Below are 27111 nucleotides of genomic sequence, written 5' to 3'. Positions count from 1 at the left end.
ACCTCACACGAGCACCCACCACACGCAATACAGCGCCCGGACAGGCACTCCGAATCCCGCGTTACACACGGCTACTGCAACTAGCGCAAATGAAGCCACGAGAGGCGCAATCAAGCCTATGATGAGCGCCAGCCACACCATCTCTTCCTCAGTATCGACCGCAACCTCACCAACGAACCCTCTCACGACGCGATCACAGCCCAATATGGCCGACCAACCCGCGCCGCAGTCGCCAGCCATGCTCGGCCTCCGTAGTTGGGTCTCCCAGGCTGTGGTGGCATCCTTCATAGCAGGAGGTGTAGCTGGCGCGGTGTCGAGAACGGTAGTCAGTCCGCTGGAGCGGTTGAAGATCCTGCTGCAGGTGCAGACGCAGAACACAGAGTACAAGATGAGTGTACCCAAAGCGTTGGCGAAGATATGGCGGGAAGAGGGCTTCAGAGGGATGATGGCCGGTAATGGCGTGAACTGCATACGCATTGTGCCTTACAGTGCGGTGCAGTTCGGCAGCTACAACCTCTACAAGCCGGTGAGTCAAGACCTGTGGAAATACAGACATGCGACGTAAGCATAAACTTACGACGACGAACAGTACTTCGAAGCCTCACCCGGTGACGCACTATCGCCCCAACGCCGCTTACTCTGCGGTGCCCTGGCGGGCATTACATCCGTAACCTTCACTTATCCCCTCGACATCGTACGCACGCGCCTCAGCATCCAATCCGCCTCCTTCCAAAATCTAAAGCGGGAAGCCGGCAAGAAGCTACCCGGGATGTGGGAGACGCTTGTCCAAATGTACAAAACCGAAGGCGGTTTCGGGGCGCTGTACCGCGGTATCCTGCCGACCGTGGCAGGTGTCGCGCCCTACGTCGGCCTGAACTTCATGATCTACGAGTCTGTGCGCGAGTATTTCACGCCAGACGGTTCCTCGAACCCGGGTCCTGTCGGCAAACTGGCGGCAGGTGCCATCAGCGGAGCATTGGCTCAGACGTGCACATACCCTTTCGACGTCCTGAGACGAAGATTTCAAATCAACACCATGTCCGGCATGGGCTACCAGTACAAGAGTATATGGGATGCGATACGCGTCATTGTCGCGCAAGAGGGTGTTCGAGGCTTGTACAAGGGATTGTACCCGAACTTGCTCAAGGTCGCGCCGAGTATGGCGAGTAGTTGGCTCAGCTTTGAGATGACGCGGGATTTCTTGGTAAGCATGAAGCCGGAGGTGAATGGATATCAAGAGCGATAGCAGTACCGAATCCACTTGGCAAGCGCGTGGACTCTGGCGCGATCACACGCTGCGGTGTGCTTAGTATCCAGAGAACGTTTAGTGCTCGAAGTTCTGCGAGCTGGCCCAAAGGTGGGATGGACAAGCATGGGTGGAGCATTTGGAGCACACGGAAACGAGCATTTTTACTGTAAGGCCGTGGGAGCGCAGGCGTTCGAAAGCGGCTGGGGAAGAAGATCAATCAACCTTCTGCGACGACTGTTGCTGAAAGGTAGCATGCGCCAGCTGCGAGATTAATACACTGAGCGAGAGGCGCTGGCGGCTGGTTAGACCTGTATATTAATGGAAGATGAGAAAGTCTCGCCTGATCCAGATGAAAAGCCGTGTCGTCAGCCGTCTGTACGGGTACGAGCAGATGCCAAGTTGCGTTGCGGTTGCACCGTGGGCAGAGCAAAACCGTAGTCCTATTCCTCACCTATACGACTGCGAGCGACGACATGTCATTGGTTACAGCATGCGCGAGCTTACCATTCACAGCAGGCGACCCAGTATTGATAGCTGTAATAAACGACCCTAATCGCCTCGGCTCCCATGCAAAACCCTTGCTTGCAGTGTGCCTCGCGAGGAGCTCCCGGAGACTTCACATCCGTGGCATCTGCTCCGTCATACAAAAAACTGGTGCAGTGGAGCATGCCTGTACTACGACAATAAGCTTATAAGTTTGCTTGACTTGCGCTTCCCTCTGTAGGTGTCAGTCCCCGTCGTTCCAAGATACTGCATCACTTGGGTAAGTTGGAGGCAAGATGCTCGCCACTTTCTTCGATCGTACGTGGACGCCCACCTTGCTATACGTAGCGATATTAGCTTTCATCTACAGCTTGAGACACAATGTCCATCAATACATGATTTACGGACTCGCAGCAGCGGCAACAATCTATTACACACAGATCGTTCTCAGCGCTGTCACACTTGAGCGTAAACTCGATGCTTTAGGCAAGAGGGCACCCAGCAGACGAACTTGGTCCCCCTGGAACATCGGACTACTGTTTCAGGCCATTTGGTATTTCTCTCACCACCGCAACCATGAGTGGTGGTGGGCTCTGTTCGGTAAATGCGGTAACAAGAACCTGCCGTACACCGTGGAAGCTATAACCGCAGGGGCGAGGATCATCTTCACAGCAGACGAAGAAAAGTAGGTAAATGTCACCGAACCCTCCGTAACCGATATGCTGATAGTCGGATCAGCATCAAAGCCATCCTTGCCACGCAGTTTCAGGACTATGGCAAGGGTGAACGGTTTAGGGAGGAGTGGAAGGATTTCCTCGGCCTCAGTAAGTCCAGAAGCCGTGTCGAGACTCGGTCACCAGTATCGGTTATGCTGATTGCATCGCAGGCATCTTCACAACAGACGGCGAGCGCTGGCACGATTCCCGCAGTCTACTCCGCCCACAGTTCATCAAAGACCGCCTCTCAGACTTACTCACCTTCGAAAAGCACACCAAGGTCTTGATACCGCTGTTGGCTGGCAGCCACAACGGTGCAACCGTCCGCGCTGATGACCTCTTTTTCCGATACACGCTTGACGCAGCCACAGACTTCCTTCTTGGCAGCAGTGTCGACAGTCTGCACAACGGGCAAAGCGAATTCGCTGCAGCGTTTACCGAGGTCCAACACATTCAGAGCATCATCGCTCGAGCCGGGCCTATGCAGAACTGGGTGCCAAGGAAGAAGTTCCACGCAGGCTTAAAGGTTCTAAACCGCTTCGTAGATACGTATATTGATCGTGCGCTACAGCTTCCGCCAGACGAGCTGGAGAAGATGACCAAGAGTGATGAAGGCTACACCTTCCTGCACGCACTGGCAAGTTACACACGGGATCGCCAAGTCCTGCGTGATCAGCTTATAGCTGTTTTGCTCGCTGGTCGAGACACAACAGCCGTCACGATGTCCTGGCTTACTTACGAGCTTTCTCGGCACCCTCAGGTGGTGCAAAAGCTGCGACAAGAGATCATCAGCCACTCCGGCCTGGACAAGCCGCCCACTTACGACGATCTCAAGAGTATGCGCTACCTGCAGCATACCCTCAATGAAATACTCCGACTCTACCCAGTCGTACCCTACAACGTCCGCGTAGCGTTGCGCGACACCACGCTCCCCCACGGGGGGGGTCCGAATGGCGACGAGCCCATCGGCGTCCTCAAGGACACTCCGGTCGGCTACTCAACCCTAATCCTGCATCGAAGAGAGGACATCTACCCTCCAGCATCCGCCGGTTTCCCGGACTATCTATCCTTCGTACCCGAAAGATGGGATGGTTGGACGCCGAAGAGCTGGACGTACATCCCTTTCAACGGCGGACCTAGGATCTGCATTGGTCAGCAGTTTGCGCTTACCGAGTTGGCGTATACGCTTGTCAGGCTCCTACAGAGTTTTGAGCGCATCGAGTGCCGGACAGACGAGTTTCCGATGATGAAGACAGATATTGTGCTGCAACCGGCGCAGGGCGTTTACGTAGCTTTTATCAAGGGTGAGAAGCAGTGAGCTTACGTAGAAACGATAGGCACGACCAGAATGAAGGGAGTAGACTCATGAATACCCACTACTAACACTACAAGTTCGTTGCTGGCCTCGTGGCTGCGGCACGGTTGACGCCCTTAGTCTAACATAATCCTCTTCTTGGTGGTGGCGGCTACGCATCGCTTGCCCGCGTTACATGCCACTCACTGCTCCGAACAGAACTGGTGCTAGCAAGGGGTATGCACGCTCAGCCGCAGCTCTCGTACGCTGCGTTTCATAGTTGCAGCATGTTGGGAACCCCTGGCTCTGTGTCAATCATTAACGAGAGCACGCCATCCCATTCTCCCACTTGCGCTTCGACTGGATGACCTTCATGTACGTAAATGTGCTATGCTATGTTCTGCAGCAGGCCCGTCCGAGCGCCTGCCGCCGATTTGGCTCTTCAGCTTGGAACGCAAGTACCTCTGCCCGGGTAGGTTCGTCCAACGAAGCATCGCGACATACTGTCGTTGACTCTCAACGGGAAGATTGTCGTACAGCACTAGGATCTTAAAGCCCAGCTCAGTGGGAGAGGAGGCTGCGGCGTCGGCTAAGGTTTGATCAGTAGCCTTCCGAACGTCCACGAGCGCGTACCTCGCGCTTGCTTGGGAATATTGTAGATCTGCTCGCCGAGGCCTGCAGTGTCCGCGTCGTTTGCCAGGATCGAGCTGTCGCTTGATCGAAGACTAAAGCTGGTGTGAAGGAGGACGTAACTACAGGAGGCGGTCAAGCCTGGTTTCGATCTCCAAGGCGGTATATCAAAGGCGTCCCGGCAAGTCCTTTGCGAGCTGATGATGCAGGTTGGCCTCTCTGCAGTCCTAGATGCTGATTATGCCTTGAACCTCAAACCACGCAGGATGATTGGTGCTGAAACCGGCCTAGAGGAGGTCTAGTCGTCTGAACATATGTCGGGTTAGCTCATGCGAGAACGCGTTATGGTAAACAGAAGGGGAGGGTGCATTAGAGATCTTAAGCTCTTAAGATTGGAGTCTGTTTTGCGTGTGCTGTTAGCTATGCTACACTGATCAGAGATTCATTGTACAAGGCGGCAATCACCGCCGATGCCACGGAGCGTCGTGCTCGTCAAATATCCATCTCATATACGACCACCATATGCGCCAACGCTAGATATCAACCTGCTGCCCGTTTCCGAATGCACCAAGACACGCAACCATACTTATTGAGCTGTCGTCCCAGCCTCATCCATGACGCTGTCGTCTCCAATCGAGTGCCCATCCGGGTCCGCACCTGTATCGACGCCATGCCACTCATCATCCCCTTGATCAGTCGGTGGCACATCCAACACCGTATCTGCCTCAGTGTCTCCATCCTCGCCGCTAAAGTCCGGTCGTCCAATATATGTATTGTTGCTGTGCGGTGTTGCATATGCAGAAGGTGTGGTTCCACGCTTGCGGCTGGCAGCGAGCTGGCTCTGAGCGTCGCCCACGTGCTCAGAGGTGTACGGTGAAGGCGGCTCGCGAGACATGCGTGGGGTGAACCCGACTCCCCTGCGCTCTGCTTCTGGCGTGATTGAGGTCCGGCGCCGTTTGTTTGCGCCTGGCGTCAGGATTTGGCCAACTGGCACGGCCTCAGATCTTCCAGCAGCTTCACCATCTAGCGCCTTCTGATTCACAATGAACTGAGCGGGTGCGGCGAGATTGAAGGATGCGACACGGCGTTTCGGCAGAGACGCTTTGTTGCCGGCCACTATGGATGCAGAAGAGGGCATTGAGACAGCCCGATGATGGCCAACCGAATGTTGATGAACGTCTGGTCGGTCACTTGCAGTAGGCTCGCTCCCATTGTAAGCATCCGGAGACAGTTGACTGTGCGTATTCCAACGTGATTCGTGCGACATTGCGAAAGAGGCTGCAGCGCTTGATGCCTGGTCTAGACGGTCGTTGTAGGTCCAGCAAGCCTCTATGACAGCATTCGTGGCCTGTGCAGCTTGCTCGTCTGGATGGGCGTCGTAGATCGGAAGCCTTCGCAGCCCTGGCCACGTCGATCCTTGTGTGCCACGCTGAGTGTACGCTTCTGGGGTGGTGACGTACAGCCGTCGTTGTCCATCGGTAACCTTCATGCACACACTAGAGTCTAGCCAACCAGCCGTCCAGGTTGCGGATGTCACCATCTCCGCCGGGCTTAGGAAGCGTAAGCGTGATGACTTCCGAACCTTCCTGAGGGGAACAAAGCGTTCACCAAGTGCCTGGTACTTTACACTCTCCGGAGACTGCATATCCTCGCCTAGAGAATCGGCATTGAGTGCTGTAGAGATTGCATCGATGATGTGTTGTGATGATGCGGACGTCAGTGTGATATCTTGGACCAGACCGCGACTGGCTAGGCGCTTGAAGACTGTTCCTGACGGACCGCAGGCCTTTGGGCTCAGCCACTCATGCGCATCAGCGGCCCAAGCTTCGATAGATTCAGTTGTCCATGCATGACTGCTTGAAGCTTGAAAAGACAGTCTTGGGGCAGACTCGGGCCCGAGCCACTCGTCGGAAGCCTGCGTTGAGCTCTTCAGCGAGTGCTGTGTCGCGTCACAGGCTGAGAACCAAATGCCACGGAGATTGCGACCCCACGGGAGCAGGACCACCTGAACATGCCATGGACGCGCGAAGGAAGGCAGTGCTGCGTTCTCTAGATCTGATATACGGCCTTCAAGCGCGTCAATACGTGGACCGGTTTCAGCATTAACTGCGATAGTCGCCAGAACTGCAGCCTCGGTCTGCGCCGCGGCAGCGCTGTCGAACGACTCATCCGATTCAACCGACGCATCTTCTTTGCAGCTGAGACGTCTACGCTTGCTATTGCTCGGACCATGGAGCGGTGAATGGTTAGTGAAGGTATCAGTGTCTCTTTGCCATTGCTCTAGGTCCGAAAGTCGTACGCTGTGATGCTCAAACCTGTCGTGCACGTCTTCTGGCGCAACATGCGCAAACGACTGGCTTTCCAGCACCTCTACTCGGCGACTGAGGGTCTGAAGCATGTTGCGCATTTCGTGGATAGATAGATTGGTAGCTGAGCCCCGGAGAACTGCCGTACGCGCATCGTCGATCGGCGTAGGTGCCCCCGCAACGATGACCGCCGGTTGAGCCGTCGCAGAGGTCACATCGTGTCGAGCCTCAGGCGCATCCGGTGGAGCACGTGTTGCAGTAACTGCAAATGCTCGAAGGTCCGGCGTTCCATTCAAGCTCGGAGTGGCGATCTCCGTCGCACTGTAGTCCTCCATTGCTGGTGCTAAGGTGCCAACTCCTGAAGGAGGGATGATGATGGGCGGTGCCATGGAAGGCAGAGCTGTGCTATCGAACAACATGCGGCCTGAGCTGAGCCTTGGTTCGCCAGAGATACTTGGACACGCAGTGCTTGGGAGGTCGGATGTCCTTGTGGACGCAGTACCATCATCCTGCTTGCGAGCGAAGTCGTTCAGCGCGGTCCAAAGCCTTGTGTCGATCGACTGTGTCTGGGCTGAGGAGCTGGGCCGTATTCCAAGCCCTGCCGGCTGCAGTTGGTGTGCCTGCCCTTCATGTGGGAAGTTGGCAGCTTGAGAGATACTGCGCATTCCATTCGAGCTACCAGGAGCTAGAGCATCAGCAGCCATTGAAGCGCTCGGCGGACTTCGCCGTTGGCTTGGAGAACTGTGGAAACAAGCATGATGGCCGCAGTAGCACCAGGCCTTGTCCATGTCACCGCTCTGCGCGCCGTGATGGCTGCCATTCAGCCAGAAGCTCTTACACCCACAAGTCGGTGCTCGCGTGCCGATGCTGAGATCACGGAAGTTGCATGGACCAGTCGGAAGTTGATGCTCTGCATTGCTCTCAGCGTTGTAGTATGGTCGACTTGCGGAGCGTTGGTAGTTGAAGGTCGCCATTGGCGGCTATCGAGCACACCAACTGTATGTAGACCACAGCATTGCTTGACGATGCTGCACCCGACCGATTGGCAGGCCGTCTCTAGACTTTCCAAACTCTCAATGTGTCGAGTACGAGAGCGTTGCAGGCAGCCTTGTAGCCCCGCGAAGGGCACCAAGCGCAATCAATGAAACTTCTAGGCGCCAATGGGTCGTCAGTGAGCTTGCGTGTTCGGGTGTCAAACAACAGTCGAAGATCGAAAAGAAGAGTCACAGATTGGGAACCCCACGCGATCTCCTACCCGTTGCCGTTGGTGAGGCGCCGTGGTCCGTAGAGGAGCCGTTGCAGCATTCATTGGTTCGGGGAAAGCCTTCCCTTTGCCGCTGCATCGAGAAGGCGCTACTGCACCCTTTCAGATCTGCCGCTACATCGCCAGGTCACTATACACACACGTGCTTCAGCTACCGTCAGTGGCGTTGTTATGCGAACCATTACCGCAGATTGATGGACTTCGAGACGGACGACGGCTGGCGTTACTCGGTCCGGGCTGTTTGGGATGAGGACGCTGAGCCATCCCGCTACGCTCACGCCTCTGTGACTGCCCTCGTCTCCGACAGGCCGTTTGCGGGGAGAATCGACAAGGCGGTAGAAGACATCAATGACGAGGAGCTTCTCGATTGTCTCGAACCCGTGCAGCCGGAGTGTATCTTTCCAGTCTTTCCGGGCCACTTCACCAAAGCTCCAGCCTTCCACCTACCTAAGCACTATCTGAAAACGCCAAGCTTCGCGTGGGAAGATTGCCAGGACGGCAGAAGCATCGTAGCAGAATGCTTCCTGAGGGAAGTCTCCGTACTGGAGCAGTTACGGGAAGTCCCACATCCTAACGTAGTAAGCTACCATGGTTGTGTCGTTAATGGTGGCCGCATCACCAAAGTCTGCCTCAACGAATACAAGTGCAACCTAAGCGAGCACCTGGACGCCCATGCTGGACGATTGCCCACCGACGAAGCCTACCGAATTGTGGACAACGTCGAAGCTGGAATCAAGCATCTGCATTCGCTCGGACTGGCGCACAACGACATTTGTCCGGACAATATCTGCCTCGACGCAAACGGTGACGCGGTTGTTGTTGGCTACCACTCATGCCTGCCGTATGGTCAGCCTCTACTGAAGGGCGACGTGGCAGCTGGCAGCTTGCTGTCTCGAGACACGCCGCGATCGCATCCGGAGAACGACTGGCGAGGGTTAAATGAGATCGCAAATGTGCTCTTCGCCCGGCCCCACGAAAGTCTTTTGCAATCGAACAGCTACCAGATATGGCGCTGATTGTACTCAAAATGCGTGCCTGCACTGCCTGTAGTGGTATCGCCGACACAGTACGGCTGGCGCTTGCTGAAGCCCTACCTGAAGCATGCTGCACTGTTACCTGGACAATCTGGCCCACGGTGCCGAGAATGATGACCATCACTGCATTGAGCGGTGGCTACGAATGGGTGTTCTTGACGATGCCGGAGCGAGGCTTTGTGACCGATCAAATGTGGTGCACTTCGCTGTGAAAAGAACCGCGGGCTCACCGACAACATCCCGCCAATGATGGCAAGATAAGCGCGTTTCGTGGCACTTATAGCACCAGGATCGTGGTCAATGGCTATAAGACGTCAGTGAAGAGAAGCGGCCAGGAAGTGCAGATGTGGGAGTATCTGAATCCGTCGTACAGTGATGTCGGTGCTGTCTACGTAACTGTAATCAACAATGACATTGTCGTGTTGTGCACAGAGGTGCTAGCCGAGAGTCTCGCAGAAGATTCTCCCGCAATCGGAGACCTGTAGGCCTTCGACTGTGCACCAGAAACGGTCATTATCCTTCGCTCTCAACTGCTCCACAGCCCTGCTATCGGAGTAGAGAACCTAACGCCCGCTTGAACGACTCATGAAACACCAGCCATCTTTTACTGCTTACCAATCACATCCTCTCTCTCCCAGCCTGTTGGATTCTGGAATGCTATATCCTTCACCGGATGTGGCTGGCTCTCATCCTTGTACTTGCTGTTGTACGGGTTGGGATCGTTCTTTTGATCCAGATTGCCGAGCGTGTGATTCACCTCGCGGTGCTTCGATTCGTCAGCCCTGATGTACAGGATCAAGTCCCGCATTGATCGGTGATCTTCCGGCATGTTCCAGTACTTCACCGCAATATCGGGCGCCTGCATTTGAGAGAACATGGGTAGCTTGCCGGCGTCGATGTCCGACAGCACGCGGGAGTAAGTGTAAACGGCCTCTTCTTCCAGATAGCCCACGAAGCGGTGGCAGGTTTTGGGGGAGACGAGGTAGAAGAGGAACATGCCGTTGAAGAAGACGCCTTGGGCGCCGAGAACCATGAGCCGCAAGAACCAGCCGGGCTCGGCCATCTTCATGAAGGTTAAGAGGTGCATTCTCTCGTTGTAGGACTCCTCGAGAAGGGTCTCGATCCAACCGTTGTCTCGCTTCATGCGGCGCATGGAGTGTAGGTGGCGGAGCATGCCAGCGACCATGCCTGGAACCCCTGCCACGCTCTCGAGGAAGATGAACCTGTAGGTTTGTCAGCCTGCTGCTGTTGGGTTCGTTCCCAATAACTGGCGTACCGGATCATCCATTGTCGCTCAGTCATGGCGCTCTTGACCACGCCCGTCTGCGGGTTCTTCTTCGCCGCGGCCACATCTTTCGTGTGTTTGTCGGGCTTATAGCCGGACGCCACGTCCAGGCCGAAGCGCAGAAACCTCATTGCGGAAAGGGCAAACCAGTCTGACCATGTCTTTGCTTGACGGTGAGCTATGGCCACGGCCTCCATCTGCTCCTGGCTGTAGACCGGATGGGGCCATGCAGGTTCGGTAAGTTTGATGTTAGGTGCATCTGGTGCTGGAAAGAATTCCTTGATGCCCATCACTTTGGTCGTGCTGAACTGCCTCCGTGGTGGCGAACATTGTTGCTGTAGATGGATGAACGCCGGCCGAGAGGCGGCAATGTTTATCTTGCCATTCAGGGATCTGAGGGCTTGTCCAGCGGACTGCTTTGTGAAGGCGTTTGCTGTGATGCCTCGAGTGCAGTTCATCATGTTGCTGGTGTAGCTGTTGCTGGCAGAGGTGAGATGGTGGGGTTGTTATCGTTTCGGGGAGGTTGAATAACAAAGAGATGGTGGGTACGGAGCGGGTGAGCGAGAATTACACTATATACCAATGGACCTACATGGAAAGTGTGCTCAAGCATGAGAGCAGTCACATGGACCTCGCATTCGTGTTCGGTCTACGCCTGATACCGGCGCCGCACATGTTGTGAAGCTGCGAACAATGACTCTAAACGCGGCTCGCTTAGGTCGCGGGATATCCGCTAGCCAATAGGGAGCCGCTTCCGCCATCGGCGAAGCGAATCATCCGGCTGCGAAAGTGTCAGCCCCCTCCGACGGCATGGGCGAGCTGAGCCTAGACTTGACGCTGCGATGATACTCGACATTGGCAAACAGCAGGCAAATGTGGGTCATGTCGCATCGCATGCAGCAACGTGACGATCACCATTCATCTGTATAAGGTATATCGCTTTACCCAAGTGTTCGAAAGCTGAACGAGCAAATGAGGTTGTACTGTTTTGGAGAACTGAGGCATAAACACCCCGCTCCGAGTTGTTCCGTTTACCCGATCACGCGCTCGCCGTATTCTTCAACGACGATGGCGTCCCTACCACGACGAGGCGTTCCGCAACATAGACGGTAAAATTGACGCAGTCAGCATGCCGACCCGCATCATCCCGGCAATATGCGATCCATTGACATGCCATTGCACCTCGGCGGTGCTCAAAGCCTACACTCGTCAATCAATACCCAAACACTACGGATTCTCTACAACGCACTCACCTTTGGAAACCTTTCTCGCCGTCCCGTACAGTAATCTCCTTGTGGTCGACCTTCTTCACATCTGCCTCGGACGGTCCCATCTGGAGATGCTGTACAAACTTGTCGAGAGCACTTGGCTCGCCTTGAGCCTCGCCCTCAACCGTTCCGTCGTCAGCATTCCTCGCATGCCCTGTGACGTTCAAGCTGGTCGCCTGCTTCACCGCGAAAGCGCTTAACGAGAGTCAATCAGTTGTAAGACAATGTTGGGAAGCCTGATAGGCTTGATGCCACCTACCGATAGTTCACTCCTTGGACATCGCCCTCGACCTTATATGAGATCTATACGCATGTCAGCCGTCACTAGACGCTATTTCAACGTCTCGTTGAGCTCACTCTCTTCGACATGGTGGCAGTGGATGCACTGAAGCGTCTCATAAAAGATTAAGTCTGACAGAGTACCTTGCTTGACTCGTCTTTGCTGACTTACTTTTACAATTCAGGTGACAGCTGCTTTGTTTTCGACTATCGTGCGCAGGTGCTTTCAGACTGGATCTGCGAGCTGGAGCAATGTTGTGGCGTTCTGCACGTCGGCCGGCTATCGGAACGGTCCCTTAGCCTCATCTTTGCTCAAACGCGTCCGAGCGCGTAGATTGAGTTTCGTTTGTTGACCTGGCCGGGCCTCAATTTCGGGGACGTTGCAACGGAAATGAAAGGCCCTTGCCCATGCACTCATTGCAACAGTGTGCACATTCACAGTTCCATGCAGTACAACAACAACTTCTCCTGGATGCTGTGGCTCAATAACAAATCTGGAAGCCCTGGAGTTGTTGGCGTTGCTCGTTCACGAAGCCATGGAGTGTGACGTGGTCGCGAAGGCAAACATGACCGAAGCAAGCACACCAAGCAGTACTGTAATGCTCGATGTCCATCGTCCAGACTCGCCATCACCAAGTGTTACGCCTTCCTTGGCACTCGATGCGGTTCCATCGCTGGACCGCTCAGTCTCAACGCCTTCAAGCTCAACAACATCAAACTCTTCGATCCGGTCACGACAGTCGCGGCTCTCAGATGGTGCCACCTCATTTGTCAGGAGAAGAGGATATGTGCGACCGCAGGGCACCACGTTCGCGGACTCCGCTCGCAACAGAGATAGCGTGATGAGCCTAGGATCTATTGCGCACATGCAGTACTACTTTGCTCGAACAGGGTTGCTTGATGGCAAAGGAGCTCAGCTCGCCAAGGATACGGAGCGCAAGCGGAGCATTAGCAACAAGGAGAATCTGGAGCCAGCTGTACTATGTGTAAATGAGCTCGGTGCTTCCTCGCCGTCGATGTACGATAGCACATCTAGCTGTGCCGTTTCGGAGTCTGGAATGGATGTTAGCATTGTCGGAAGTCCGACTGATACCTCATATATGGGCGACGTCTGGCTGTCTGGTTCGGAGCCACAAATGCTCCCGCCTACGGTAAGCACCTACAAGGTCAGGCCTTCCTACTCCGAGCCTTTGCCAGACCTTCCCGTACTGAGGCGAGAGCTCAAGGAGGCGCTTCAGGACGCCTGCAAAGTCATTGAGGAGTCGCAGAAGCAGCAAACCGGAGACGAGACCGACGGCTTCCACGAAATCCAAGGTCTGCATATCCTCGACATCATCACATTGGCGATACGGGCTGCGAAGAATTACTACACGTCCCACGAGCATCCGACTAAGCTGTACGCAATTAGATCCGAAAGACAAATTCGGGCAGACTTGTATGCGATCCTGGAGATCTTGAAGCGCATGGCAAGCCGCAACTTCCGCGGCGGAATGCGACTAGACGAGCTGACTGGCATTATCGTTTGGATAGAGAGCATTGACAAGCTTCTCAAGAGAGAAGAGCAACAAGAGCAAGCGGAAGCCGCAGAGAGGGAGCTGTGGTCTTGGCAGCAAGATGGTGGTTGGACGGGACGCCAGCGACAGCGAGAGTGGCTTTTCTTGAGGTCCTTCGATGAGGAAAACCCCTCCTTGCCGCAATGGCCCGAGTTCAGCGAAACCGAAACGTTGCCGAATGACTTCTTGCGCGCTCTCGCTGACGGCCAGCGGCTGGTCAAGCTACATAACACGCTAGTGAAAAGGTCGAAGCAGCATTTCGATCTGATCAAAACGTGGCATAACGACGTCAGCAAACCGTACAGAAGGGCGGAGAACTTGCGATACTGGATCAAAGCCTCAGAGCTGCGCTGGGAGATCAAATTGGATGTACCGGTCTCCCATATTGCCAACGACAAGCCTGACGATACGGCGTGGCGAAATTTCGAGGACGCTATTCTTCGCTGGTGTTCAGGTGTCAGGGAACATCTGATCGAAGAATGGCGACAAGAGACACGTCCTAGAAAGAAAGAGCCTCCGATGCTGAGGATTGAAGTGCCTGACAATGGCCGGGAAGCATTGCCTGATGCATTACCTTAGTACTATTGAATCCCAGACTTAGCAGCGACATGATACCCAACAGCGACGTTCATATGCACAAACCTTATGCGAGTCTTGATGAGCATCGTGCGACACTGGCTGCCATATGGTGAGTCTTTAGTTCCATCGCACGGACGACTGTTTCAGGGTGTCATTTATGCCTCGGTTCATTCTAACTTCGCCGGTGCTCATGCCAAACACGGGCACTCACACCTGGAACACGCTAGATCATATTAACCCGGTGCTTTCAGCTCTCCTACTGTCGGGAGGAGCCTTGGTCATAACGATGATCTCCACGAAGGCAAATTTGAGCTCACCGCGTGTTTGGCACACCAATCCAGAATCAAGTCTACCTCATAGGCGAACGAAAGCCATGGCCATTCTCACGAGCTTTGTACTCGCAATCAGGACCTCGACTGTGGTCACACTCGCCCACCTGCAGAACAAGTAAGACTTGCTGAATGCTCTAGAGAAGGCATGTATGTGTTAAAACGCTGGTAAGCCCCCCTCTCCGTCTCCTTCTCCGGCTGTAACTGTCCCTTTGATACATCTAGCTACTGCCGATCACTCCTCGAACTGGGGTCGACAACGATTTACAAGATCAAGACCTGGCGAATTGCCTCGGCCTCTCCATTCCGTAGTATCTACAACGCGAACAGACTCGACGCCAGTCAAGGTTCCTGCATTGAGATACTGCGTTGGCGTATGCAGCGTGGCCTCATGTGACGGGCACATTCCAAGCTGTCACGCCTAATAGATTAACCCGCCTACTTGTGACACGATCTTGAGATGATGATTCGACACACTAGGAATGGTCATGTTTCAGCGCGATGCGTTACAACCCGAAGTGCCATGGACAGAAGCGCTGATGCCTCGGAGGTCGCTGGAAGACATTCCTGCTGTGTGCAGAGGACCTGGTATAAGTACGAGCAACATCACCACTGTGTCCTCGACTCCTTCCGTTCATCACTCGAAGAACAAACGATCTTTTGAGCTACCATTTTCACGGTTCGAAATCCTTCAAGAACTTGCACTATGGCCTTCTTCAGCACATTCTCCCTCCTAGCCCTTGCACTATCTGCCATTGCTGCTCCCATTGAAGAGCGTGCGGCTGCCTGTACTGCCTACAGTATGCTATATGAAACTCATACTGTCTGAGACAACCAGTTTGTTGACCTCTGCTACTAGCTCTCATCGATACTCGTGGCACCGGCGAGGCCCAAGGCCCGTCGGCCGGCTTCCGTACGATGAACTCCAATATCCGCTCGCAGATTCCTGGAGGCACTGAGGTACGGCATACAATGACTGACTCAACATACACCGAAGCATACTAAACCGCCACGCAGTACGACACCGTTTACCCAGCAGGCTCCAACCAAGACTCCTCCGCCGGTACTCAAGATGTAAGTACTTTTCACCGCTCACTGACGTACAAGCGTAACTGAGGCCCACATGCAGATCGTCAACCACATCAACTCGGGACTTGCCTCTAACCCGAACATGTGCTTCATCCTGGAAGGCTACTCTCAGGGGGCTGCCGCGACCGTCAACGCCCTCCCCAAAATCACTGGCGCCGCTTTCACCGCAGTCCGCGGCGTGTTTCTGATCGGCAACCCAGAGCACAAAGCTGGCCTCGCGTGCAATGTTGATGCAAACGGCGGCACTACGACGCTCAACGTCAACGGCCTTTCGGCTTACGGCTCGAATGGCATCCCGAGCAACTGGGTGTCCAAGACGCTCGATGTTTGTGCTTTTGGGGACGGCGTCTGCGACACCAAAGATGGATATGGCATCAACGCTCAGCATCTATCTTATCCATCGTCAACGAGTGTCCAGAATCTGGGGACTACATTCGTGGAAGGCAAGCTTAAGGGCACTTCTTGAGCAGATAGACATGCAGGAACGGCAGAGGAGATTGATAGGGCTAGTGGTAGGGAATTGGATGTATCTTACCATTCATGTTAGCACACATCCGTGGCGAACAGTCACACCAGTTGCAGTAACAGCCTAAGTCTTCTGTAACATTCGGCCGACAACACAATGTACTGATCGTCGTTGTATCGGTGTACATAGATACGTCCACTTCAGGCCAGTCGAGCCGCAAAGCCTACTACGCGTATAGCCGTCCGTAACAGCCTGCCCACGGCCATGGAACACCGTTAACACGGAAAGCTCCAGACGAGACAGATGTGTATTCCGTACTCGTTCGGATTGTGAGGTCCGAAGAGGATAGTCTGCCCTGCTTGCCGGGCCCCTTAGGAACCGCTTATTGATTCTTCTTTCTCGCTTAAATTGAAGCTCTTGCTGTCAGAATCGACCATCTCGGGCCGATTGAGCGCAGCCGAACAATCTCCGAGTTACGCAGCCGATTGTGTACGCTGAAACCCACAGTAATGGTTAGGAGCCACTGCGCATTTCTGACGTGAAAGCAGAATGGCCCCGAGACGGGCCGGACTAGTGCTTTGTCTGCACAAGAAATCTTGCCGGTCGGCGTGAACGCGGAACGCGTTGACACCGTCGCTGATGGGTGAAGCGGCGAGTTGCGCAACACCAGATGGACCTATCGCTGGATCGATTGTGTACGGGAAGGAAGCGCTGCATGACCGAGAATGCAAAGTCACCACCGTCCAACAGCTCGAGTAGTGGAAGAAGTGGTGAAACAGTAAAGATAGCTCATCTCCAACAAACCAGCGTTGATCAATCAGTCATTACGCGCGAGACGCCTCTGCGATGCACTTGCCGCGGCGAGAAGGCCGCTTGATGCATGTCTGAAGTTGCGGCGGCTGAGCGTCTCGGCGTTTAGCTCGAAAGTTGCGCGCCATCATCTGCCATTCGTCTCGTGCTTGCTTGTCGTGCTGGAACCTGCGTGTCAGACAGACATTGTGGCATGCTATTCCGCCGGTGCGACATCTGCGACGGGGGTATTGCATAGAGTTTGTGCTTATGCAGGTCAACGGCTGCGGATATTGGGACCAAGGGTCGCCGTGATCTGCGAGTAACGTCATCTCGCAGCAATTGGCACACTTCCTAACCAACCTTAGCGATCGACTGCATCGTAGGCAATATCGCTGTTGATCGTGAGGCGCTCATGTGGCCAGGCGTTGTAGACAGTCGCGCTTGGCAATTGGTGTATGCCTGGGAGGGTTTCCGTGAAGCGTGGAAGGAGCAAAGTCCGGCTGCAAGATGCAGTCGCCGGGAGAGGGGAAGGGACGGCGGGAGACGAACGAAGAGGGAGGAGATGGAGACTCTGAGCCACCGTCCATCTCAAGGACCATGACAGGCTCTCCTACGAGTTCGCGGCCTCACTTGAGTCGCATGGTGCGGTCTCCGCCAGGTCGACTATCTGAGTTGCCGCAGACGTCGCCAGAGCAGATACTTTCGCCAAGACAAAAGGTGAAGACGCCGGAGCAGCAAGGCGAGAGACAACGCGCACAGAGCAGCAACGCCACCGCCTCAGGTGAGATCCGGCCAGAGATTATGCGCGTTATTTCGGGCACGGAAGAAGAGAAGCTGGAGAAGCTGAAAGAAGCGGTAAACGCGAAGTTGGCTTTGCAGCAGCGCAAAAGAGGCAGCTATGGAGGGAAGAGAGTGTCGCCCATCAGGGAGGAAGATAATCAGATGATATCTCCCTCGCTGAATGCTGCATTCGCCAGCCCCGTGGAACCTGCTCCTCGACCTCTCTCAACCGACTCTACAGAATCCACAGAGTCCACAGGCTCGTCACGAACAGTACGCGCTAGCTTGCCTCCCACTCCTGCCGAAGGCCGACCACTTCGGACGCCTTCGTATCCCTTCCCTTATGTGCCAGGGACGCCGCGCACATGGTCTTCGAATTTTCATCAGCCTTTCACGGCACTGTCTCCTACAACGACTATGAACGCGGGCCTAGATGACACGCCGGGTCAACGCAGTGTCGATGTGACGTCCGCCGGCAGCACGCCCGGCGTGCAAGATTTTGCACCGCCCGGGGTCGCGCCACATGGTGTGGAAGATCCGCGCTTTCCCACGCCGAATCTCTACGACCTGGTGTTGCAGCTGAATGCCGAGCCTGGCATTGAGCAGTGGTGGGCCACGGTTACTAATCTCATGCATGACTTCTACAAGGCTGAGCGTGTGACGCTTGTTGTACCGATGGACGCCACTGATATCGAGAATGTGCCGTGGGGCCAGAAAGCAACGTTCAGTATGTACGGTCGCGAAGAGTTTGTGCCACATGGCACAATTCTTGAGCAAGTCTCACAAGCAGACGTCAAGGAAGCTTCTACCGACGCTCTAGCGGACTGGCATATGCAGAAATTGCACCCTGAGAGGCTTGGACGGCCAAGGCTGGAGTCTCGCCACTCATATGCTGGGCCGCCGCCGAAACGGGACGCGCCACCTACAGTCTATGAAGCTACATTGCGTTCTGCCAGACCCCGGGGTCCTCAGCGGACCGTCACACATGCCGGCATGTTCGGAAGCCGAGCACAGAGTCGAGGTCTACCCCATCGCTACCCATCTACGAGCAGTGTCCGCCATACTTCAATCAGCGATCCCGACTTCAGTAGCATCGCAGGAGGCGTTGACACTGGACCGTATGCCGAAGTCTTTCAAACGCTTCGAGCACTCGATCACGAAGCACGACCACTGATCGAGTCTGGTGGGGTGAATCGTGTACTCGACCGAGGCAGAGTTGTTACCATCACCAGAGACTACAGCTCGGACCCGTCCGACTCCAGTAACGGCCCCAGCTCGGGTACGACATCCAGAGCGAGTAATCTGCCAGACACAACACCTGTGGAGAACGCCAGCGTTTCTGCGACCAGACAACTCTTCGGCAATTATCGCACCAATGCTTTCGCTTCAGAGAATGCTTTCGGCTTTCAGCGTGACTACGAGGAGTATGAGCAATACCCGCAATCTCCCTGGGCACAATCGCCTGCGCCGTCACCGGCCATTCAAGGTGATGAGGAGAGTAATCCTTTCTTCGCCTCTGAAGAACAAGAAGTGGAGGACTCGTTCAATCCTGCAAACAACACGCCCAGGGACTACTCGCAATATAACCAGGTGGAAGCCATAGGGGTGGACAGCGCAAGTACTGTCATACATGTCCCGCTTGTTCATCCCACGCTTTCACAACCCATGCAAAGCCTAAGGATGAGACAGCCGAGAGACCATCCCGGTATGCCACAGAGGAGTAACACCCTCGACATGGAACGGAAAGCGCCTATCGCAATGCTCTCTATCCTGAGTCAGACAGTACCGTATCCGCATAATCTGACGCAGTCACTGAAGTTGCTTGCACCGCACTTGGCGACATCATTCTCCACAGCGCAGCAATTCTCGGCAAGCCATCAACAGGCCATTACGATTCGTCACAGAAGGACTGCATCTGGCCACAATGTTAGCACGGCACCGATGACCATCGAGCCAGCCTCTCTCGAAGACATCGTGAACGCCGAGCTCGAGGAGCCTCCGGGCTCAATCTCCGGTGGCAGCATCACGAGTCCGTCAGACTATTCTGGTCGTTCTCGCCACAGCCCCACCAGCTCCATTGTCGGCACACCAGGATGGGACCCTGCTTCCCATGGATGGTCTAACAGCCGGTCTGTTACAGGCACCCCAGCGATGACCGGTTCGGAGATCGTTCACGACTATTTCGACCAAAAACGAACTCATCGTACCGGACACAGGAGTGGTAGCCAGACGAGTCAGTCGGCACACACAACGCCAGCAAAAGCGTCGGCGAGATTTGTTGAAGAAGAAAGCAAAGTTAGTGCGCGGAAGGCGTCCCCTGCAACCAAAGACGATCATAAGAGCTCACAAAGCGAACAAAGGCTGAGGGCAGCCAAGTCCGTAAGAGACGAGAAATCTCCAATGCGAGTGGTGCGGGCGCAGAGTCCTACACGACAAGCCGAAGTCGCGTCGCCGCAAAGACCAGCGATGCATTATGCGGTGTCGCAACATAACGAATCAACCGCAGCGGATGCGTTTCGACGCCACTCGCTGCTGCACTCTTACGGCGCGAACTACGAATCATCCTTCGGGACATTACCGGCGAGTCTCAACGCGGAAAACACGCCCTTGAGCGCAGCCGGGCATGCGCGTAAGGCGTCGTACTCTGAAGATATGCCTCCGCCGTCTGAACGCCTGCTCCGCACCATCATCGACTCGGTTCCAGTTCAGATTTTCACCGCGAAGCCCGACACCGGCCAGCTATCTTGGGTGAACACCAAGTTCCTGATATACAGAGGTCGCGAACCGTATCAGGTGCTTAACGAGCCCTGGCAAGCCATCCATCCAGATGACCGGGCCGAGTTCATGGCGAGCTGGCAACGCTCGCTGCGGACTGCGCAGCAATTGCAGCAAAAGGTGCGCCTAGAGCGCTTCGACGGAAGCTTTCGGTGGTTCTATGTCAGAGCGGCGCCGCTGAAGGACAAGCGTCAGAAGGTCGTCCACTGGATAGGGACTATGATGGACTTTCACGAGCAACACCTTGCCGAGCTGAATGCGACACGGCAGCAGGAAACGGCGGCCTCGGAAGCCAAGTACCGCACGCTTGCGAACTCAAGCCCGCAGATCGTTTTCGCCGTGAACAGGAGCAAAGGGGTTACCTTTTGCAACTCGCAATGGCTGCATTACTCCGGCCAAACGGAGGCGCAAGCACTCGGTCTTGGCTTCATGGACCATGTGCATCCAGACGATCTTGTCAAGTGTAAATTGCCTAGCTTTGATGACGACTCTGGTAAGCCGACGAATGTCCCGACCTCTGTACCTACGGAGCTCAAGCGGACGCCCACGAACTCTGCGAGCTCCTCAAGCGGGTCCTCCGAGACTGAGCGAGGTGTGAACAGCTCCGAGTCTTCACCACTCCAGACCATGCCGCAGCGGCAACTCTCTGAACTCGCAAGTACAGGTATACTCAAGGTCGCGCGTGACGTTGACGGCCGCCCTTTTTACTCGACCGAGGTACGCCTGAGATCAAAGGAAGGCGAATACAGATGGCACCTCGTACGTGTCCTGCTCGCGGAGCCGCTACTGCAGCAGACCGAAGACGAGGAGACGTGGTACGGAACGTGCACAGATATCAATGACCACAAAACGCTCGAACGCGATCTGAAGGAGACCATGGACGAGAAGTCACGCTTCCTAAGCAACATGTCGCACGAAATACGAACTCCGCTCAACGGTATCACGGGCATGGTCAACTTCCTTATTGACAGCAGTCTTTCGGCCGAGCAGATGGAGCATGTCAACATCATTAGAGCAAGTACCGAAGGTCTACGCGGCTTGATCAACGACATACTAGATCTTAGCAAGGCCGAGGCGGGCATGATCCAGCTCAGTATGGACTGGATGTACGTCCGAGCGCTTATCGAGGAGGTCAACGACTTGACATCCGCCATGGCGATTGACAAAGGTCTTGAGCTGAACTACATCGTCGAGGAGGACGTGCCCACACAGATCAAGGGCGATCGCTTCCGCATACGGCAGATACTCCTGAATGTCATCGGCAATGCGATCAAGTTCACACAACAAGGCGAGGTGTTTGTGCGGTGTAGCGTCTTGACTCGCTCAGACGTCGAGCTGGCGAAGAATGAGATGCTCATTAAGTTCGAGGTTGTGGACACCGGTCGAGGATTCACAGAAAAAGAGGCGGAGTATCTGTTCAAGCGCTTCAGCCAAATCGACGGCAGCAGCACGCGCCAGCACGGAGGCACTGGGCTAGGTCTTGTCATCTCTCGGCAGCTAGCCCAGCTGCATGGGGGTGACATGAGCGCTAAGGGAGTTCCCGGCAAAGGCTCAACGTTCAGCTTCTATATCAAGACGACTTTGCCGTCAAGATTCGACCAGCCACCAGCGCCGCCGCCTACACCGGGTCTGATGACTATGTCGAGTCTGCCAGGATTCCCAGGCCTCGCATCCACGCCGCTAAGCATGCCAAGACTGACAAAGATCCCCTCTCTTCCGGATCAACCACGACCGTCTCCGAGGTTCGCGAGTGAAACGACTTCAACCCCTTCGCCATATATGTCGCCAGACCTTGGACGGCCGTCGCCAGCCGCTTCCATATCTTCAGCCAGCTCGGAACCTTCGATACTCTCTGCAGCACGCACAAGCAGCCTCAAGTCCGAACGCTCATCGGCGTCCTCTTACGTGCCGGATCCGGCCTTTACTGGACCCACCGTAAGCCTCTCTCTGCCGGATCACCGCAAGTCTGACTCTCCTTCTGGAGCCTCTGAACAGTCAGTCGACACTGTGCGACGCATATCTACGCCGGACATTGTTGGCCATCTGTCGCCAGGTGGTAGCATGGTGCCACCGCTGTATTCCATATTGGTGATCTGTCCGCTCAAGTACAGTCGCGAGGCTACCGTGCAGCATATTGACAAGACCGTACCGAAGAACGTGCCGCATTCTATCACGGCACGAGAACATCTGCTCGAGTGCCAGAAGATGCTGGGTGGCGAAGATCCAGTCATATTCACGCATATCGTCGTGGTCCTGCAGGATGTGGAAGAGATTACTGCACTCATGGATCAGATACTGTCATCGCCTGCACACTCTGGCACCTCCATTATTATCATCACGGATCTTGCGCAAAAGAGAAAGATTATCGAGCAAGCACCACGGTACAACTACGAAGCTCTTACAGAGGAACGGCGGCTACGCTTCGTTTTCAAGCCGCTCAAACCTTCGCGCTTCGCCATCATCTTTGATCCACAGAAGGAGCGTGAGATGAGCACAGACCGCAACCAAGATAGCGCGCAGCAAGTGGCTGTCAATCAGAAGCAGGTGTTTGAAGAGCTTACGGCGCGTCTGGGCGACAAAGGGAAGCGGGTGCTTCTTGTTGAGGACAACAAAGTCAATCAGATGGTGAGTACGCGGCGTTCAATCTCCGAAGCCTCTTGTTAACAGCTCTTTAGGTTATTCTCAAGTTTTTGAAGAAAGTCTCTATCCCAGCCGACACTGTGATGGACGGCGTGCAATGCACGGAGAAGGTGTTCGCCCAACCCCACGGCTACTACTCCATCATTCTCTGCGACTTGCACATGCCGAACAAAGACGGCTACCAGACGTGCAAAGAGATCCGCCGTTGGGAGAAGAAGAACAAGTACCCATACTCACCGATCATCGCACTGAGTGCCAACGTGCTGGGTGACGTGTACCAAAAGTGTGTGGAGGCTGGATTCAACAGCTACATGACGAAACCGGTGGATTTCAAGGAGTTGGCTCAGGTATTGATGACGTTCATGGATCCTAGCGATCCCACAAAACCGTTTGAGCTTATGAAGGGAAAGAGAATGACAGGCGCTTCTCAGCGCTAGGAACGGGATAGTGCAATGCTGATTATGACAGTATATGAAGAGGACGATCATTGGGTGGAAGGGGCGGAGTACGAAAGGGATGGGTAATAGCGAGGCGTTGGGTGGTATATGTGGCATTATCCTGGCGTATGCGTACGGACTTGATGGGCGTCGACAGACAGTATTTGGTGTGTACCTAGCGATGGCGCTGGCGTGAGGTGGCGGAGCGTCTGGCAGAAGACTCGACTTCTTCACATCTAGCTCGATACTCCGAACTGCACTATATCTACATGTGCGCTGCCTACAGGTCCCGGAAGACCGCAAAGGCTTGTTCATGCTGCTGTTCGTCATCTCACACCCTTCGTTATACATGCAGCGCTGAACTCAAGTGCCTCATACCTTGGCCGACTTCGGACTACTGTCGAACCTCGTACTGCCACGAAGTCGAGAATGTGCTTCGTGACTGGCATGAGCAACCAAGATCAACTGTACAAAAAGGTGCCGAAACGAGCCTCCCTCCTAGATGTACCACATACGGGTTGCAGCCAGAGCCAGTCACCCTTTCCCTCGATATAAGGGTAATATGATTGACAAGTCTGTCGCATCTAGCACGGACTACAGCCACCGCGAGTACCATCTCGACCTCACGCAGCTTCCAGACTCTGGCGTATGGATGACTCTCATCAGGCCTACCGTTGACCTCACCCTGCCCACCGAACCAAAGAAGACCGTGCTCCAACCGGGCACCGGCATGCGCGCGGTTGACGGCGAACAAGCTGATCATGATCTTCATGACGTTCGCCCGGGAGTCGGTCCTCCTTACCTGGTGGGCCCGTACTCCGGGTCGAGAATGTGGCAGCGATGTGGCGAGCGCTGAGCCGGAGTACGAAGACGCTTTATGGGTACGCCGCGGAAGCGTGAACTGACGACTACGGCGACACGATTGCTGTCATTGCAAACGATATGAAGAGGCCACATGCGCCCGTGCTGGGAACTTTCAACGCCCTCACGCCCACTACGCACGATCTTTAACAATAGCTCTGACCCTCTTCCTCTCATCCGCGTCAAGCATCCACTTCACACCACTCTCACGCTCCAACTTCGCCCCATCCATCTTACTCACCTCCTCCCACTCATCATCCTCCATGTTCATGATCAGCGTCATCTGCACGCACCTCGCAAAGGCATCGCGCAACTCATACCGACCCCCCCTGACCGCTGCGGCCACAATCCCCGCAACGTCTCGCTCCAGGCGGACAGCGCCGAGCTCGTTGACGCGGCCGTAGTAGGACCAGATCCGCTTCTCCAGCGTTCGCGCAAGGTAATGCACGGTCGCTGTCAGGAGCCTGTCGTATGTGCTAGCGGTCAGGATGCGCTTGACGGGGAGAGTGAAGGCTTGCCAGCCTCGCTCGAAGCGCTGCGCAACGGCACCTTCCGCCGGCTCTTGGGCGGCCTCCTCCTGGTCATCGTCGACTGAGGGTCCGTACTCGACATCGCGGAAAGTCTCGATGAGGACGGGTCGTAGTCGGGGTCGCATGACTTGCTTGAGCATGACCTCCGTCGCTTCATTGATAAGCTCTGAAGTTTTGCTCGCATAGCCGGCTTCCATATTGTGGAGCAATCTTTCAACAGCGACGGACTCGTTGCCAAACGGGAATGCTTCTCGAAGAGCGTTCGTGCCGTCTGCGTGGGCTGCTTGCGCGGGTTGCTGACCGCCAACACACGTCCGAACAATGCGCTTGACATATTCCGTGGAGACATCAAGGTTGTTGATGAGCACAAGAAACTGGATGATTACCGTCTCCGGTGGTAGAGCGCCCTGTATGGCGGCCTTTGGGTAGCTCTCATCCCTCATCCTGCGTTGGATCATGCCAAAGAAGTCACTCCCAAGCACTCTACCAACGGTAGGCACCACGCTCGACACCACAGCTCGTTGGTTTGTGGATATCGCACGCTGCAGGACTTGGTTGACAATGTACATAACGTCATCGACCGCGCTGGTCACGAATGGCGGGCTGGCACCAAGGGCCTTGCTAGGGTTTAGCGTGAGGTCTGACGGCCACTCATCAAGCTGGAAGGACTTTTCCACGCTGCGACGGAAGAAGAAGGTCGCCATCGTGTTAAACGGATCGATTAGGAGGTCTGCCACCTTTCTTTGAAGAGTGCTGTGTGTCAGGAAAGACGGGATTGTCAGCTTGACGTCTTCGCCGTCTTCGCTCTCCGCTGCGGTCTTGGTGGCGAGAAAGCGGATGTAGAGTGACCACCGGCCGAGCATGACTGCGCTTTCGCCGAGCAACGCGTCGACCTCCTTCATGTCTACACCCTCGTCTTCGCTCGCACGCCCTGAGCCCGGTGCGGGTGACCCTGTCCTCGGTGACGAGCCGATAGTCGGCTTCTGAGCAGGCAAAAATGACTGCACGAGGAAGTTGAATGGGTAGCTTCGGACATCGGTCAACTTGCGGCTGATCCTCCTCTCCTCGGCCCAAGTGTCGAGGATTATGCCGCCTTGCACGTCAGCCTCTACTTGAATGCGCTCGATGACCTTTGTCATGCTGCCGGCGCCGTAGTGCCGCTCGACAAGCGGCTCGTGTCCGTCGACAATCTGCGCGATGTGCTCGAAGAGCTTCGTCAGTGCATTGGCGTAGAACAAGCCCTCTCGGCGTTGACTCGTGTTCATGCTGCTTCTCGCTCTCGCCGCAATGCCTGTGCAAACGTAGCGACCATAAGCGTCCAGGCCTACGTCTCGGCGTCCTATAAGCGGAAAGAGCTTGAAAAATCTGGTCACTCTCGCCCCATCACCCTCCTTGGCGGCCTTCTCGAACTCACGCAGGAAGAGGCCGCACAAGCTCTCGGCGGCGGCATCGAGCGTCTGTCGGGGTGGATCCGGCACTTCAGCGGTAGGTACGACGTCCTCGGCGAAGGCACCGTCGATGACTGCATCCGGGATTTGCGAAGCGCGATGAAGGTAGGAAGCCGCAGTCTCCCAGTCTTGAGGCGCGCCCATTGACCCGTGGACGCCGAGCACGCATGCTTTGAGCTCGGCAACTTGTTCGACGACTTCGAGCGTTGCCCTCACCGCGGCCTGCTCGCGGTCCAAATTCTTGACCGCCACGGTGATGCGGGATGCGGTGCTAGCGGCTGGCGAAAGGGCAGCATGGCTGATTTGCCTCGCAGCGAGCACCTGAGAACCCAGATGGGCCCGCGCCAAGTCGAGTCTGGATAAGTGACGGGTGAGGTCTTTTTGCGTGGCGAGGAGATTGTCCAACCGGGCTGTCACGGTGGCTTCCCTAGCACTGAGCTCCGCGAGAGCATTGCGGATGTCATCGACCGTGGATGCTTCACGTACGCTGATGTGCTCTCCATTGCTGCCGCCATTCATAATGAGCCAGGTGGTAAGGTGAAGCAGGAGGCAGTCCAAGCGACCAATCAACAGTCGATGCTAGCGTTTCCCTCGCTCGACGTTAGCGCGACGTTGGTGTGATCGGCGCATCCACGCGTTGTCGTTGTGGGGGCGCAAGGAATCCGTGGATCGCATTGCCCGTTGAGCCTCGTCCGTCGCATGCGGTGGCCATGATGCTGCTGTTACTGTAGGAGTCTACATTGCCATCACGACTCTTCTTCTCTCATCTACTTCGATCATCTCTGGACAAGCTGCAGTTTGCTATAGACCGGAGGTCTGCTGGAGAGACGCGTAGCGAAAGAGTGGCTTGGCTTGTTCAACCGCCACGCACTCAGCCACCACTTCCACATCTGGCCCAGGGACTGCGCCTAGAAGCACGACAGGTCGTCGAAGTTTGGAGAGCCATTGTACCGCCATAAACACTTATTTTGCTGTGCGACGTGCATTCGTTGGATCGCGGTCGTTCTACCAACATTGGCAGTCT

General features: G+C 55.3%; 10 protein-coding genes across 10 annotated transcripts; 6 read left to right on the top strand and 4 right to left on the bottom strand.

The window, feature by feature from the left end:
• Positions 1-238: 238 nt before the first annotated feature.
• BAUCODRAFT_123373 (uncharacterized protein) lies at positions 239-1246 on the top strand (the record flags this gene model as incomplete). Its single annotated transcript, XM_007679123.1, has 2 exons — positions 239-526; positions 590-1246. The coding sequence occupies 2 exons, from the start codon at positions 239-241 to the stop codon at positions 1244-1246; spliced, it is 945 nt and encodes a 314-aa protein (XP_007677313.1).
• An 881-nt stretch (positions 1247-2127) lies between these two features.
• BAUCODRAFT_71913 (uncharacterized protein) lies at positions 2128-3766 on the top strand (the record flags this gene model as incomplete). The annotated part of the gene is made up of 3 exons (XM_007678820.1): positions 2128-2417; positions 2471-2556; positions 2619-3766. The coding sequence occupies 3 exons, from the start codon at positions 2128-2130 to the stop codon at positions 3764-3766; spliced, it is 1524 nt and encodes a 507-aa protein (XP_007677010.1).
• Positions 3767-4958: 1192 nt separating this feature from the next.
• Positions 4959-7382, bottom strand: BAUCODRAFT_25037 (uncharacterized protein; the record flags this gene model as incomplete). The annotated part of the gene is made up of 1 exon (XM_007678561.1): positions 4959-7382. The coding sequence occupies one exon, from the start codon at positions 7380-7382 to the stop codon at positions 4959-4961; it is 2424 nt and encodes an 807-aa protein (XP_007676751.1).
• A 512-nt stretch (positions 7383-7894) lies between these two features.
• BAUCODRAFT_517221 (uncharacterized protein) lies at positions 7895-9269 on the top strand. Its single transcript, XM_007679122.1, has one exon. The coding sequence runs from the start codon at positions 8137-8139 to the stop codon at positions 8956-8958; it is 822 nt and encodes a 273-aa protein (XP_007677312.1). The 5' UTR covers positions 7895-8136; the 3' UTR covers positions 8959-9269.
• A 311-nt stretch (positions 9270-9580) lies between these two features.
• On the bottom strand, positions 9581-11898 carry BAUCODRAFT_148923 (uncharacterized protein; the record flags this gene model as incomplete). The annotated part of the gene is made up of 5 exons (XM_007679121.1): positions 9581-10199; positions 10253-10741; positions 11515-11724; positions 11789-11832; positions 11887-11898. The coding sequence occupies 5 exons, from the start codon at positions 11896-11898 to the stop codon at positions 9581-9583; spliced, it is 1374 nt and encodes a 457-aa protein (XP_007677311.1).
• A 509-nt stretch (positions 11899-12407) lies between these two features.
• BAUCODRAFT_70825 (uncharacterized protein) lies at positions 12408-13940 on the top strand (the record flags this gene model as incomplete). The annotated part of the gene is made up of 2 exons (XM_007678737.1): positions 12408-12851; positions 12939-13940. 2 exons carry the CDS (start codon positions 12408-12410, stop codon positions 13938-13940), a joined length of 1446 nt encoding a protein of 481 aa, XP_007676927.1.
• A 1035-nt stretch (positions 13941-14975) lies between these two features.
• BAUCODRAFT_71696 (carbohydrate esterase family 5 protein) lies at positions 14976-15824 on the top strand (the record flags this gene model as incomplete). The annotated part of the gene is made up of 4 exons (XM_007678804.1): positions 14976-15069; positions 15129-15229; positions 15287-15343; positions 15399-15824. The coding sequence occupies 4 exons, from the start codon at positions 14976-14978 to the stop codon at positions 15822-15824; spliced, it is 678 nt and encodes a 225-aa protein (XP_007676994.1).
• Positions 15825-16197: 373 nt separating this feature from the next.
• Positions 16198-17034, bottom strand: BAUCODRAFT_517403 (uncharacterized protein). The gene has a single exon (XM_007679120.1). It carries the CDS (start codon positions 16943-16945, stop codon positions 16649-16651), a length of 297 nt encoding a protein of 98 aa, XP_007677310.1. The 5' UTR covers positions 16946-17034; the 3' UTR covers positions 16198-16648.
• A 179-nt stretch (positions 17035-17213) lies between these two features.
• BAUCODRAFT_70969 (uncharacterized protein) lies at positions 17214-23248 on the top strand (the record flags this gene model as incomplete). Its single annotated transcript, XM_007678746.1, has 2 exons — positions 17214-22796; positions 22847-23248. The coding sequence occupies 2 exons, from the start codon at positions 17214-17216 to the stop codon at positions 23246-23248; spliced, it is 5985 nt and encodes a 1994-aa protein (XP_007676936.1).
• Positions 23249-23852: 604 nt separating this feature from the next.
• BAUCODRAFT_34865 (uncharacterized protein) lies at positions 23853-26892 on the bottom strand. The gene has a single exon (XM_007678688.1). The coding sequence runs from the start codon at positions 26604-26606 to the stop codon at positions 24243-24245; it is 2364 nt and encodes a 787-aa protein (XP_007676878.1). The 5' UTR covers positions 26607-26892; the 3' UTR covers positions 23853-24242.
• Positions 26893-27111: the final 219 nt, after the last annotated feature.

The sequence above is a fragment of the Baudoinia panamericana genome, assembly GCF_000338955.1.
Source record: "Baudoinia panamericana UAMH 10762 unplaced genomic scaffold BAUCOscaffold_7, whole genome shotgun sequence".
In the NCBI taxonomy this organism is placed as follows: domain Eukaryota; kingdom Fungi; phylum Ascomycota; class Dothideomycetes; order Mycosphaerellales; family Teratosphaeriaceae; genus Baudoinia; species Baudoinia panamericana.
The sequence above is the reverse complement of the archived record's forward strand: the minus strand, read 5'-3'. Positions and strand labels throughout refer to the sequence as shown.